A 14,791-nucleotide genomic window follows, 5' to 3' on the forward strand; every position below is an offset into this window, starting at 1 on the left:
TACATTATTTCATATCCTTTTTCGTGTTCTGAAATTGTTCACTGTCAACTTCTTTCCCATTGGTCTCTGTAAACTCCCTGAAGGACAGGACTTTTGTCTTTTTAACCCTGAAGCTCCAGGACCTAGCCCCAGGGCCAGGCTAGGGTGAGGCAAGGAAGCACAGGCCTCAGGTGCATTTACGGGGATGAAAAAAATTTCAGTCATCAAGAGTGACATTATTTTAATGTAACATTTTTTAAATGGAAAAGACAAAAAACCCATAATGAACTAATGATCAAATTTTAGGTAGACAGGATCCACCCAGCACTTGTATGACTCATCCTAATCCTGGCCGCGCCACACAGGACTCGTCACTAACGGTACTGAACACTGACTACAGCCAAGAACTCACTCCGAGGCTGCAGAAAGGCACCAGAGGAAAACAGCAAACGAGGATTCGCCTTTTTGGAGTTCACATCCCGTTGCTTCACTGGGCTGTAGCCATAAAGCTGAGTTCAGGGAATGCACTGTCCTACTTAAGTGCATATTCAAATTGTGAAAAGTTGAGCATCACTAATACTCCGGTACACTTTCCTACTGATGTCCATGCCAGCCATCACTAAAAGCTCCCTTGGCCAGGGGGGTCAGGGGGGACTTCTATTTATTCTTTTTTTGGGAGCAGGACTACTGTCTCCTACGCTTGGTCCTTGAAGGAAAGGAACAAAAACCCAGGAAAGCGTAAACCAAGTGTCTGAAGGGTGGTTGAAAATACAAATAAATGCGCTCGCAAGGAAGAAGTGCCTCGGTCCCACCCTCGGCCCCGCCGGAAGGCCCTGGGAGATGCAGCCGCAGATCTCCCACAGCTGATGTAAGCCTGCCGCAGGGAGAGCCGCACAGCCCCTCTACGCGGCCAGCCCTCACCCAGCCCCGGGGAAAAAAAAAATCGCGGGGAACCCCGGTGCGCAAGCGCCGACCCGCCAACTCTGCAGCCACAACCCGCCAAGGCGCCTGCGCAGAGACGTGGGTCAAGGGGAGGGGCGAGTTAGGAGGGAGAGCTGAGCGCGCGCGTAAATCCTAGAGAGGCGGGCTAAGCTGGGCTTGGGGGAGGGTCCGTCTTCCGGAAAGTCTGGATTCCCTGACGAGCCGAGTTGCCCCTCACCGAACTGCCGTTCGAGAGATGATCGAAGAAAGTCGGCTACCATTTGTACCCATCGAAGATCTCCAGATGGAAGCCGGCGCTGAATTTGGGCTGAGATTAGGACTTGCAGGAGGCCGGTCCGGAAGACGGCGGAGGGAATCTTGGCGGGCGCACGCATGCGTGGTAGGCCCTCCACACGTGTGTCCGGGCCGCGGCCTCCCCGCGCTCGGAGATCCCGCCTCCGGCCGTAGCATCTTTCCGGACGTGGGTAGCCGGTAAGCTGGAAGGGGGCTGGGCTTCGCGGCTCGGCCCCGCCTCGGCAGCGTCCAATTGGGCGCGGAAGAGGGCGCCCCCACCCACCGCCCTCCTATTGGTGCGTGCATGCGAGCGACGCGCCTCATTGGACCGCGCGGATTTAGGCACCAAATTCAAAGATTTTAAAAGTACCAGCTGGCGCCTTTTAAGAGATACAGGTCTGTGAAGCAGGCAGGTTGCTCAGCTTCTCTCGGAGCGGTTCCTTTACCTGAGGCGGACTCCACGTCGGCTGGCATGAGCCGGCGCCCCTGCAGCTGCGCCCCACGGCCACCCCGCTGCTCCTGCAGCGCCAGCCCCAGCGCCGTGACAGCCGCCGGGCGCCCTCGACCCTCGGATAGTGAGTGAGGGGAGCGGGCACGAGGGGGGCGCGCACGCCAGAGGGGTGCATGGGGAGGGCCGCAGCCTGAGGCCCTGACCCGACATCCCCCGGAGCCTGGGCGCGCGGCCACGCCACACGCCCGGCCTCCGGCGGCGGCAGCGGTTCCTGGGTCCAGGAGGAGGGCGGCTGGGGATCTTGGGGAAGCCAGATGTGCAGGGGCCGGATGGCGGGCCGCGGGGTCCCGTCACCCACGCTGACCCTGGACTCCAACCCCCGGAGGTGCGGGTCGTGGCATCCCAGGGCGCCCTTTTTCCTTCTCGGAAGACCCACCAACCCCACCCTGCTTGAATAGGCGCCAAATGCCCCTCCCCTCCCCCACCCCGGGGCCCCCGGCGGTGACAGGGCTGCGAGAAGGCAGCCCCCAGGGCCTGACCAGGTGCCTCACCTTCGTCCCTCTGCGACCCTTTTCTACATCTGCCCCGCACCCTCACAGCCAAAGGCAGTTTCCCCGATTTTTCCCGGTCCCAGCCTCACTGGCGGGCGCGGGAGATCGCGCTCGCGGTTATCTCCCGCCTCCTCCGCGTGTCCTGCGCCCTGTGGGGCAGCCTCACCGATCTCTCAGGAGTTCTAGGGTCTCCCTCCCCACTCCCGCCAAACGGAGTAACCCCCCCACCTCATTGGACCAGACTCAACTGGGACATCCAAACAAAAACGTTACTTTTCCCCATTTTTTTCTCCCTTTGCCCATTAACCCAGTCTCAGGGCCTGGAGTGGAAAGGGAAGAGTTTTAAAAGCAGTTTTACTACAAACCTTGCATTTGTCCATAGTGTTAAGATGATTTTGTGAGAATCGAAGAATTGGTGACTTTTTCCCCATAACTCATGAAGAACTAGATAGTCCTTTATTTCAAAGCTTGTAGAGAATGGAAGGCACTCAAATGCTTATTTTTACCCTCTTTGTTGCTACCTCTAAATAAAATCCATATGCCCTTATTTTTACCTGAGAAATAACCCAAAATGAAAAAAATTAGCAATTCGGCATTGTACTATTTTGTAATGACTTTCATTAAAAAAGAACTCTGGAAGTCTCAGGAGAAAAAAAATGCTTAATTTTAATTTTAATAGAAAGTATATTTCTAGAAGATCCTGGATCATCAATCTACCATCGAAATTTTGAAGCTTGATGGCTTTATGAGGGTTTTTTTTTTCTTTTTTGATAACTCCATTTGTCTTTACTACCTTGCTCCTCAGAAAGAATTTACTGCCTGTTGGAATTTTTTCCCCAGTTTACAGGTTTGAGGAGATGAAATTAAAAATACATATATGTTACCTCCAAATAGTTTTGAAAGTAGGCTTTTCTAAAATTTTCTCATAAAGATTACTTTATGGTCACAAGCATTGGGCCTCTTAAACTCTTAAGGAATGGCCATGCCTAACGTTGACCACATGGTAGTTATCTGTAGGTATTAGAGACTGGAACTTAATTATTTTAGTTAACAGATGAGTTACAAAGATTTTTAAGGACTGCAGCCTTATTTATGACATTTAATATGGAGGATCAGGTCTATATTGGAAATTAAATGTAAAGTCAAACATTGTAAAATTTTCTTTTCTCTGTATAACTGGGCTGGGAGTCGGTAAATGAGAAGTTTAAACAATGCCATGTATGAGTCTTATTACTATCTGCACTTGGGGGAAAAGTAGGAATAGGACATTCCAAGTTCACAAAGCTAGTCAAAAGGTTAAGCCAGGATTTTCATTCAAACTTGGATCTGATTCTTAACTCTATACATTCTTATGGAAAAGTATGTGTTATTCTGAAATATATAATTCTTTGTGAAATGTGCTTTACTACTTCTAAATGTTAATGATTGGCAATGTAAGGAATATGAAGGGATTTGGCTTATGTGATTAAAAATAGATTATATTGACTAGACCCTTGTGACAGGGACTTTACCTTGCATTTAGTCCCGTTTTATTGTCTTACTCTCATTTTATGGATGAGGAAACTGAGGTTTTTAAGCATTAATTTCATCAGTTTTCCATAACTCAGTAAATAGCACTATATCACCTTAGATACTCAAGCCTTAAACCCCAGGGTGTTTTTTTACTCTCCTTTTCTTCATATCCACATCTAGTAGATTAGCAGCAAGTTGACTTTACCCTCCTAAATAACAGACCTTCAATCTATGCAGTTACTTTCATTTCCGCTACAATCCTTCTAGTCTGAGTTTCCCACACTCTGTACTTCTGTGATAAACATTTCTAACTATGTTCTCTCTGCTTCTACTTTTACCTTCCTGCAATTCATTCTCCACAACTGCCAATGATCTTCTAAAAATGTAAACCAAACTTCTCTCCTCCACATAGGACCCAGCCTACCCCACAAATCTGCAGATCATTGTACCTCTTCAACTATAATTTTCAATAACCTCCCCCAACTCAGCGTTACAGATATTTGTCTTTATTGAGCACTTACATTTTTCCTTGTTTCCTATGTTTCCCACCATCTGGAACTCTTCCACTAGATTTCCATAAGGTGTTCAGATTTCAGAATGTCAGCTTTGCTAAAAGATCATCCCTAATTAATATCTTTCTCTCCCCCTACCCTGTCACTGAGTGGATGTTGGATAAATAAGTGAAATGGTTCAACTGAACCCTTAGCCTTCAACTGTTTAATTCAAGAGGTTATGAAGCCATATAATATTTTCTGTCTTTCTGGATAATAAGTCAATTATATGAATACTTCATATATTTCCCAAATTTGGCCTGGTCATTGGAAAACACTTAGCTAGTTAAAAGGAATGGATTTAACCTTTTGCAAACAGTTGCTTCAGCTTCCTTTTTTATAAAACATCATGCTATGCTAATCTGTTTCTTCTGCAGTATTGTTATGGAAATGAAAAGTACATTAATTTCACGTTTTAAAATTAAATCAACAGCCAACATCCAGATTTCACTTTCATTTAATACCTTTCTCCAAAAAAAAAAAAAAAAAAAAGGAAACCAGAGTTCCTTGGAGAAATGACTGATTCTAGGGCTGGAACAGGGAAATTAGAAGATGCGCTTAGAGCGTCTTGTAGTCCCAGAAAGTAAGGGATGTTCAAAACACAAAATGATTTAAGTATGTGAAATGGACACCAATGTCAACTGAAAGAGCTCACAATAGCAAAAGCTGGAACAATTTGAGCAATACATTAAGTAGTATTGGATTATAACCCAAAGTCTATGAGTTTATACTCACATAAATGATTGGTAGTATGAATAAATAGGAGATTAATGGACAAATCTGCTGTACAGAAGAATTCCAAATGATTTATAAATTTACTCCTTTAAGTGTGAGGTGTGCATAGTGACTTCCAAAAGTTTCAAATGGAAAAGAACAAAAGGAGTAACTTTACATTTGGAGCAAGCTCAGAAATACTACCTCAGCCAAGTCATCAAGGTTAACATCAGTTCAAATCATAGCACCTTACCTCTGTGGTCTAAAAACCCACAGCCCCAGACCAAGACTGAGAAAAACTTGACAAATCCTAATTGTGGAATAGGCTACAAAATAACCAGTATTTCTCAGAATTGTCAAGGTAATTATCAACAAGGAAATTGTCATAGTCAAGAGGAGCCTGAGGAGATGTGATGACTAAATGTAATGTATCCTGGATAAGACCCTGGAACAGTAAAAAGACTTTAGGTAGGAACCACAGCAGTCCACCTAAAATAGGGATTTTAGTTAATAATGCAGCAATATTGGTTAATTTGTTGTGACATGCATTCATGTTAGTAATATAAGTTGAGCAATGGGGGTACAGGAATTCTGCACTATTCTTGCAACTTTTCTGTAAATTCAGAATAAGTTTACTAAAATTCTTTTAAAATACCAAACCTTTTCTTTCTTTTTTCTTTTTTAAGACAGGGTTTCCCTCTGTCTTCCAGGCTGGAATGCAGTGGTATGATCACAACTCCCTGCAGCCTCAACCTCCCAGGCTCAAAACAATTCTCCCGCCTCAACCTCCCTAGTAGTTGGGACCGCAGGTGCATGCCACCATGCCCAGCTAGTTTCTTTTTTTAATTTTTATAGAGATGGAGTCTCTTTATGTTGCCTAGACTGGTCTGAACACCTGAGCTCAAGCAATCTCCCAATCCCAGCCTCCCAAAGTGTTGGGATTATAGGCATGAGTCACTGCACCTGACCTAAATACTAAATCTAATTATTCATGTGAAAATATATGTTGTTGCAAGAGGAATGTGGTAGTCATTTTAACTCCTTAAGTGCTAATTTCGTGAGGAAGGGTACAGATTCTAATGTTGGTATTAGCTAACAAAAAAAAATGGGAAACACATTTTTATATCATAGGTCTTCATTGTGTCAGGCACTGCTATTTGCTTGGATTTTGTCATAAGCAGTAACAGTCATGTCTGGCCTTTAAGGAACTTAAAAGTACTTTTAAAAATTTCAATTTGGTAGTGCTTTAAAGTAGGGTTTGATGAGGTCTGAAAAGTTCCCTCAAAAAAAAAAAGAAGAAGCTCTCCATGAGTAATGGATTAGAAGCTAAATAGGCAAAGGAAGCGGAAAAGATATTCTAAGCAGGGAAAGGCATAAGGTACAAAGCCCCTGGGATGGAAAGGTCATTGTTACTAAGGTCTGAAAAGGGCCAGCTCACATGAGAAAAAAATGTACACATTTTTTTCTTTAGTGCCTTAAGTGCACTTGCACCATAAATTCTGGCTTTTCTGTCATTTTTATAAACAGTATAAATGTTATTCATTAGATCTGTTTTTCCAGAGCACCTCATTATAATGAGGAAGAGAAATCTGCCTCATTTAATTAACTACCTGTATTGGGCAAACTAAGCTACACTTCAGTGTGCTCAATTGTAAAAATAACAATTCCCCATCCTACCTCAAAAGGTTTGTAAGCATTGGAAATTGCAAACTTCTAAACAAGTTTAAAGTATTTGCATCATTATTAGCTCTAATTTTAAAGAACTGTCCATATTCAAAGAACAGTGTTGAATGAAAGAGGTTCTATAGGACAACCTCCCAGTAACTGTTCTGAAGACAGCAGAAAGAGAATGACTTTGAATTCCTGAAGTATTTTCAGGCCTTTTTGGTTTAGGCAGCTAAACAAAGCAGAGCGTGCCTTCATAAGTGGCTTCTGCTTTTTTATCCTCTCATGTAAATTGTGGTCATGTATAAATCAAACCTAATTCTTTAGTTGATTTGAGGCAAAAATAGAAGCAATCTCTTGGCATTTTTTACTTTTCCTCTGAATGAAAGTAAACCACTCAGAATCATTTGTTCTAGATTTAGGGTTAATTAGGGAGCTAGAATTTGTATATTCTTTATTTTTTATGCAGCTCAACTCTTAATTTTATGTTTAGTGGGATCCTGGAGCACATACTATGTATCTTTCACTGTATTAACATTGGGAATTTACAAGCAGTTTCTCTCTACAAGTTACTTTCTATGAAAGTATCCATTTGTACTTTGAGTTGAAAAGTTTTGCTCTACGTAAAAAATAGTTAAATTTAATGTGAACACATTACCAATATTTAGTGCAGACTAAGCATACTGATGCTATATACATTTACTTACAGTATAAATTGTTAGCTATATATGATTGGCTTGTGTGGGGATGGTAGATGGGGCACATTTTAACCTGGCATTTAATATTCAGGCTCATGTCTGCATTGTTTCCCTACTCTTATTCTCTGCCTTCAACAATGCTAAACAGTTTCTGAACTCATCTACCATATTCCTTCCCAGCATTGTGCCATTGCTCAAATTGTGAATGCCCTTACCAGGCCACTGTTGCCTGACAATCCTAATCACTTTTTAGAGTTGTGGTTCTCAACTGAAGAATAGAGGAAATTTTGCAGCTGGCCTTTTCCCCTCCCCAATATTTGGCGATAACTGGTAACTGGAGACATTGCATATTGGGAGTGGGGGCTGCCCTTGGTGTCTAATGGGTAAAGGCTGCTTAACATCCTAAAATGCACAGGACAACCCCTGAGAACAAAGAGGCATTCGCTGCAAAATGTAGCACAGGGATGGTGAAACCTTTCTTTAAAGCTATCTTAAGACGCTGCCTGCTCCATTGTGTCTTAACTGATTTCTTAGGTCCTGAGGGTTGGAGCAGGGTGGTAATAAAACCCTGAACAAGTCTTTCCTTTTTTTCTATTTATCATTAATAGCAAGTTTATCTTAAGTTATTTAAAGCAATTGAACAGTAATTTACACCTGCTGCCCTACCACTCATATTTTTAAATCTGGTTAATTGATTAGAGTGTCGTTCTTTTCTTATTTACCAACTCTTACTTTTGATTGATAGCAGAACTATTCATTCTTACGGTGGAATGTCTTTGTTCAGTGATTAAAAGACAGCAGTTTCCAGCACATATTAGAGAAGATACAGGGAGATGTCCCTGTACTTGAGTTTACTATCCAGTAAGGTAGACAAACGCTTTAAGTATATTAGAAGGTCACCAAGAGCACCCATCAGAATAAAACTTGGAGATAAGAGCTGTGGGAATTCAGGTAGACTTTAATTTATAGTTGTTTAAATGTGTTATTAGTTCTTTTCTCCACGCTACCTATAGATTTCTTGATTAGTTATTTTAAGGCTTGCAATCATTGCTAATGGTGAAATAATATACAAAATTTTTATTATTTTTATCAAGATTATTCCCACCCTTATATACATTGTCCTCCTGTACTAATCTTAACCATTTTTGCTGTCACTTGGGTTGTGCTTAAGTCAAAGAGAACCATAATGTCATTTAAGTCCAAGGAATAAACACTGAATCTAAAAGTATTTGTGGTTACTTTAAGGATAACTTTGACCATAGAGCCTACTCTTTTGATACATCACATTTTCTCATTTGTTCCATAAACACAGATGTTTATTTTATAGCCCCTTTTTCCACTATTTTTTACTCAATCAGTTATAGATAACAGTCAGATGTTACAGCCATCCAAAAGCAGTCTGTTCTGAAATGCCTTCTCAAGAATAATATAATTTGTATATACTTACAAGATTTAAGTAATATTTTCACATATTGTTGTCATATCAATAATTAAACTTGAATAACATCACAGCTGTATAAGCAAGTACATGTAGACAATACCTAACGCTGAGAGATTGCAAAGTAATCTTTGTATATCCCAATTTAAGAAGTAGGGATGTGTGGAAATTTTGCCATTAAGATGTAAATGTTATGTTCTTTTTATAGGTTGTAAAGAAGAAGAAAGTTCTACCCTTTCTGTCAAAATGAAGTGTGATTTTAATTGTAACCATGTTCATTCTGGACTTAAACTGGTAAAACCTGATGACATTGGAAGACTAGTTTCCTACACCCCTGCATATTTGGAAGGTTCCTGTAAAGACTGCATTAAAGACTATGAAAGGCTGTCATGTATTGGGTCACCGATTGTGAGCCCTAGGATTGTAGAACTTGAAACTGAAAGCAAGCCCTTGCATAACAAGGAAAATCAACATGTGCAACAAACACTTAATAGTACAAATGAAATTGAAGCACTAGAGACCAGTAGACTTTATGAAGACAGTGGCTATTCCTCATTTTCTCAACAAAGTGGCCTCAGTGAACATGAAGAAGGTAGCCTCCTGGAGGAAAATTTCAGTGACAGTCCCCAATCCTGCCTGCTACAAATACAAAGCCCAGACCAATATCCCAACAAAAACTTGCTGCCAGTTCTTCATTTTGAAAAAGTGGTTTGTTCAACATTAAAAAAGAATGCAAAACGAAATCCTAAAGTAGATCGGGAGATGTTGAAGGAAATTATAGCCAGAGGAAGTTTTAGACTGCAGAATATAATTGGCAGAAAAATGGGACTAGAATGTGTAGATATTCTCAGCGAACTCTTTCGAAGGGGACTCAGACATCTCTTAGCAACTATTTTAGCACAACTCAGTGATATGGACTTAATCAAGTAAGTACTGTTTTGAATATACATGTTAACATAATCCACTGAACATTGCTATTAGTGGCTCAGTACCACCAGCTCATGCAAAGACTGTTGTACAGGTTGAGTGTCCCTCATCTGAAATGCTTGGGACCAGAAGGATTTCAGATGTTTTTCGAATTTTGGAATATTTTTATTATACCCTACAGGTTAAACAGTTGAATATCCCTAATCCGAAATCCAAAAGTGCTCCAATGTGCATTTCCTTTGAGCATCATGTCAGCATTCAGAAGTTTTCAGATTTTTGGATTAGAAATGCTCAACCTGTTGTAGGTAGCCTTACAATGTTGTTTAATTGCAGTAATGACTTTTGCTGGTGTTTTGCTACCTGTGTGCCACTAAGATGAAAGAAAACTTTAGAATTATGCATTTAACCTAGTCATTTCAAATTTTATATTCATACTATTTCAAAACTGTTTCTATTGGATTAAGATCTTTGTTCCTTTTGGTTTTGACATTTCTAATATGTAAGTTACATCTTTGGGGCTTAACTATAAAACAGCCTAGTTCCAGTCTGCATGTCTAATAGGCATTATGACTTGTCACACCAGAAAGTATGAAGTAATTTTTGTTCTTTCTAAGCCATTTTTTGGTGGTAGGGCTCTCCTAGGTTTGATAGTCATGAAAATATGAAGATCCACAAATAGGGATTTGTGATTTTTTATTATTATTATTATGTATTTATTTATTTATTTATTTTGAGACAGGGTTTCACTCCCGTCACCCAGGCTGGAGTGCAATGGTGCAATCTTGGCGTACTGCAACCTCCGCCTCCCAGGCTCTGTTTATGACGATTTCTTAGAAACCTTGTGCTAACCACCATTTCTTTCTCAATATACCAAGGAAAATCAATTAGTCAGATAACTTTGAGAATTAAGGTGATTATGCAAACTAGAATTAGATAGGACTCAACTGGGGTTGGGGTTTGTTTTTTTGTTTTTTTGTTTTTTTGTTTTGGCTTTTTGAAAAATTATCTGGAGATAACTCTTTGCAAGTATGAGTTTACACTGGTCTTTATGAAACAAGAGCTAAAGCAAAACAGATATAAACAGCTTCTTGGGTTTTTTTTTGTTTTTTGAGACGGAGTCTCGCCCTGTCACCAGGCTGGAGTGCAGTGGCGTGATCTCGGCTCACTGCAACCTCTGCCTTCCGGGCTCAAGCGATTCTCCTGCCTCAGCCTTCTGAGTAGCTGGCACCACAGGCACGTGCCACCATGACCAGCTAATTTTTGTATTTTTAGTAGACACGGGGTTTCACTGTGTAGGACAGGATGGTCTCTCAATCTCTTGACCTTGTGATCTGCCCGCTTTGGCCTTCCAAGGTGCTGGGATTACAGGCATGAGCCTAAACAGCTTGAGGGACAATCAAATCAGTATCACAGATTCTACTTTTTCTGTTAACATAGTGAGTTGGTTTCTACAAAGTTCTAACAAAGTTGGTTTCTAATAGCAGTCTGCCTAGAGTACTTTGAAATTTGTCTATTACTTTTACCAGATAGCTAACATGGTATCATATATATATAAATATACACATAAACACACACACACAATGGTAGCTACTATTTGATGTTTGCAGATATTGTGAAAAAATACTGTACAAAGCAGTGGTTCTTAAGCCTCAATGCACTTAGAATTACTTGATGAGGAGGGAGCTTTTTAAAAATACAGAGCCCTGAGCTCCATTTTAGACCAGTTAAAACCGCCAGGCAATTGTAATGTGGTCAGGTTTGAGAAGCACTACTAATAATGTAAATACCTTTTGCACTGCTAATGTTTTTCTACTGTATTCATCTTAGCTCTTTGTGATGCTTTAATTATTTCATTTATGGTAATTTACTTTTCCAGTGTGTCTAAAGTAAGCATAACTTGGAAGAAGATCCTAGAAGATGATAAGGGGGCATTCCAGTTGTACAGTAAAGCAATACAAAGAGTTACCGTAAGTGTTTGCAGATGATATTTTCGTTAAAATGCACTGCTAGTGCTCTTCTAGAAATAGAGGGGAAAAAAAACAGGTAATCTGGAAATCCTTCTTTACATTCATAAAGTATTTCAGCCTTATACTAGAACTTAGAAACCACATTCAAAAATAAAGAAATCTCAACTCAATCATTTATTTCTCGGATTCTTCCTAGAAATAGAATGTCTAAAGTAACAAAGGGAAAATTACTCAGTTCTCAGATAGAGTTGACCATTAGTCAGTCTTAGTTGCCAGTTGTTTGTATGTGTATTTTATAACTTTTGGAAAATTTAGAAAAGCTGTTTTACTTTTTAGGTATTAAGTACCATATAGACTCTGCATTTAAAGTGATTTCTCACAGTTTTGGTTCAGTTTCTGTCAATAAGTTAGGCTTGATATGTGTGAGTATTTAGGTATTGCTTTTTTTTAAGTACGTGCAGGTAAATTTCTTTTGGGGATAATTCTTTTTTAATATTTTTTTTTTTTTTTTTTTTTTTTTTTTTTTTTTTTTTTTATTTGAGACGGAGTCTCGCTCTGTCGCCCAGGCTGGAGTGCAGTGGCCGGATCTCAGCTGAGTGGAAGCTCCACCTCCCGGGTTTATGCCATTCTCCTGCCTCAGCCTCCTGAGTAGCTGGGACTACAGGTGCCTGCCACCACGCCCGGCTAATTTTTTTTATGTGTTTAGTAGAGACGGGGTTTCACAGTGTTAGCCAGGATAGTCTCGATCTCCTGACCTCGTGATCCGCCCATCTCGGCCTCCCAAAGTGCTGGGATTACAGGCTTGAGCCACCGCACCCGGCCATCATTTCTTTTATATACAAACATAAAAATGTCTCATTGTTGAGGATACAGGAAATAATTGCTAAGTTCTATTAAAACTTTTTTTTTTAATTAGGAAAACAACAATAAATTTTCACCACATGCATCAACCAGAGAATATGTTATGTTCAGAACCCCACTGGCTTCTGTTCAGAAATCAGCAGCCCAGACTTCTCTCAAAAAAGATGCTCAAACCAAGGTATCCAATCAAGGTGATCAGAAAGGTTCTACTTATAGTCGACACAATGAATTCTCTGAGGTAATTTTTTGTCTAATGATAAATCTTAAAACATAAGGGATTTAGAGTAAGAAATGTAAAAGAACTTTCAAGGTCAAAATGTAACTTGGCTCTAGATAATAACTAGGTTAATCTCTGACATTAAGAAACCTGATATTGGTGATCATCTAAATTTAATTGTAGTATAATTAGAACTATTAGAGATTTCATTAGTGTCCTCTTCATTTCACTCACAATAATGTGGAAAACAAACATGAAATTAGGAAAGTACACAGAAATGTATTTCTATGAATATTAGGTACTGCTTGGCATTGTTTATGAAAGTTCAGTGATTTTGGGTTCTAATTTAGAAACACTGAGGAAATAATGAAAAACCTAGATTTCTTATAAAAGTACTCAATACTACATTTTGCAGTTTCCGCCTTTAAGAACTGAGGAAGAGAGTTAAGTGGAAAAAGGCAAGCTTTCTGAACTTGAAGGGCCTTCTATTATACCCTCAGATCAGTGAGTGATGTGTGCTAAAAGTTCTACTCACATGTAGATAACTTTGCAAGCTTAATTTAGATAACTTACCAAAATTATAGAATATTTTCTGATTCACATTGATCAGTAAATGTAAATCCTACATAACAAAACTAGTCTTAAATTTTATGCCATAATGAGTAATGCAACATACAAATTTATTCAGAAAGTATTTATTGAGCATCTGCTATCAGGTACTACATAGATAAAACTTAGGGCAGTAGTTATTGTATGTGTGACAGTGATATTTCATACATGTGTTGGGGAAGGTGCAAGGGTGTCCTTGGTTTTACTAACTAAAGTACATGTAATCCTTGCTGAAATTTGTTTATAGTTTTTTTGTTTTTTTTTCTTTTTAGGTTGCCAAGACTTTGAAAAAGAACGAAAGCCTCAAAGCCTGTGTTCGCTGTAATTCACCTGCAAAATATGATTGCTATTTACAACGGGCAACCTGCAAACGAGAAGGCTGTGGATTTGATTATTGTACGAGGTGTCTCTGTAATTACCATACTACTAAAGACTGTTCAGATGGCAAGCTCCTCAAAGCCAGTTGTAAAATAGGTCCCCTGCCTGGTACAAAGAAAAGCAAAAAGAATTTACGAAGATTGTGATCTCTTATTAAATCAATTGTTACTGATCATGAATGTTAGTTAGAAAATGTTAGGTTTTAACTTAAAAAAATATTGTATTGTGATTTTCAATTTTATGTTGAAATCAGTGTAGTATCCTGAGGTTTTTTTCCCCCAGAGGGTAAAGAGGATAGACAACCTCTTAAACTATTTTTACAATTTAATGAGAAAAAGTTTAAAATTCTCAATACAAATCAAACAATTTAAATATTTTAAGAAAAAAAAAGGGAAAAAGTAGATAGTATGTGATACTGAGGGTTAAAAAAAAAAAAAATTTGAAAATTTGGATTCAATTTTATGGTAAAAGGACAACCCTGTATTGGGGTGCTTTACTCTCTGGTTTTCCATCTGTTAGCGTTTCAGACATTTTATACTCATCTTATTCAATTGATACCAATAGAAATATCAACTTCTGGAGTCTATTAAATGTTTTGTCACCTTTCTAAAGCTTTTTTTGTGTGTATATTTCCCAAGAAAGTATCCTTTGTAAAAACGTGCTTGTTTTCCTTATTTCTGAAATCTGTTTTAATTTTTGTAGACATGTAAATATTTCTGTATTTTTTATATGTCAAAGAAAATGTCTTTTGTATGTACATACAAAAATAAATTTTGCTAAATAAAATTGTTGTAAGCTTAATGTATACCTTTTATAAACATTGTAATCCTGGAAACAACTGAATTAGGAAGCTGCAGTAGACTGCGTTTGTATGAAGGCATTGAATGGATTTTTGTGATGGTTTTTCTGGGGAGCTTGTGAGATTTTAGACAGTACCCTGATCCTGGTTTTTCCCCACTTAATAGCTTAATTCAGTAGTTGTGGGTTGGGTCTTGAGATAAACATCTCAAGATGATTCAATACGGGAAGAGCATAAAAGACACTGGTAAATACTGATA

The 14,791-nt window shown here is 39.4% G+C and overlaps 1 protein-coding gene across 3 annotated transcripts; it reads left to right on the plus strand.

Moving 5' to 3' along the window:
* The first annotated feature begins 1,020 nt into the window (after positions 1–1,020).
* Positions 1,021–14,538, plus strand: FBXO5 (F-box protein 5). Of its 3 annotated transcripts, none has more exons than XM_017871696.1 (5): positions 1,021–1,392; positions 8,983–9,700; positions 11,578–11,668; positions 12,585–12,767; positions 13,628–14,538. In XM_017871696.1, exons 2-5 carry the CDS (start codon positions 9,021–9,023, stop codon positions 13,877–13,879), a joined length of 1,206 nt encoding a protein of 401 aa, XP_017727185.1. In that variant the 5' UTR covers positions 1,021–1,392; positions 8,983–9,020; the 3' UTR covers positions 13,880–14,538. The 3 variants fall into 3 exon arrangements, with proteins under 3 accessions (XP_017727185.1, XP_017727186.1, XP_017727184.1); XM_017871697.1 differs by lacking the exon at positions 1,021–1,392 and adding an exon at positions 1,533–1,590; XM_017871695.1 differs by lacking the exon at positions 1,021–1,392 and adding an exon at positions 1,544–1,769.
* Positions 14,539–14,791: the final 253 nt, after the last annotated feature.

Source organism: Rhinopithecus bieti, unplaced genomic scaffold, assembly GCF_001698545.2.
Source record: "Rhinopithecus bieti isolate Rb0 unplaced genomic scaffold, ASM169854v2 scaffold_6712, whole genome shotgun sequence".
NCBI classification, from domain to species: Eukaryota; Metazoa; Chordata; class Mammalia; order Primates; family Cercopithecidae; genus Rhinopithecus; species Rhinopithecus bieti.

What these genes read in the sequence shown, in the direction of transcription:
- FBXO5 (XM_017871695.1), top strand. Translation starts at nt 1,667, where the DNA reads ATGAGCCGGCGCCCCTGCAGCTGCGCCCCACGGCCACCCCGCTGCTCC. An exon ending in AGTGATATGGACTTAATCAA is followed by an intron (nt 9,701 to 11,577) that starts GTAAGTACTGTT and finishes TTACTTTTCCAG; the next exon opens with TGTGTCTAAAGTAAGCATAA. An exon ending in GACACAATGAATTCTCTGAG is followed by an intron (nt 12,768 to 13,627) that starts GTAATTTTTTGT and finishes TTTTCTTTTTAG; the next exon opens with GTTGCCAAGACTTTGAAAAA.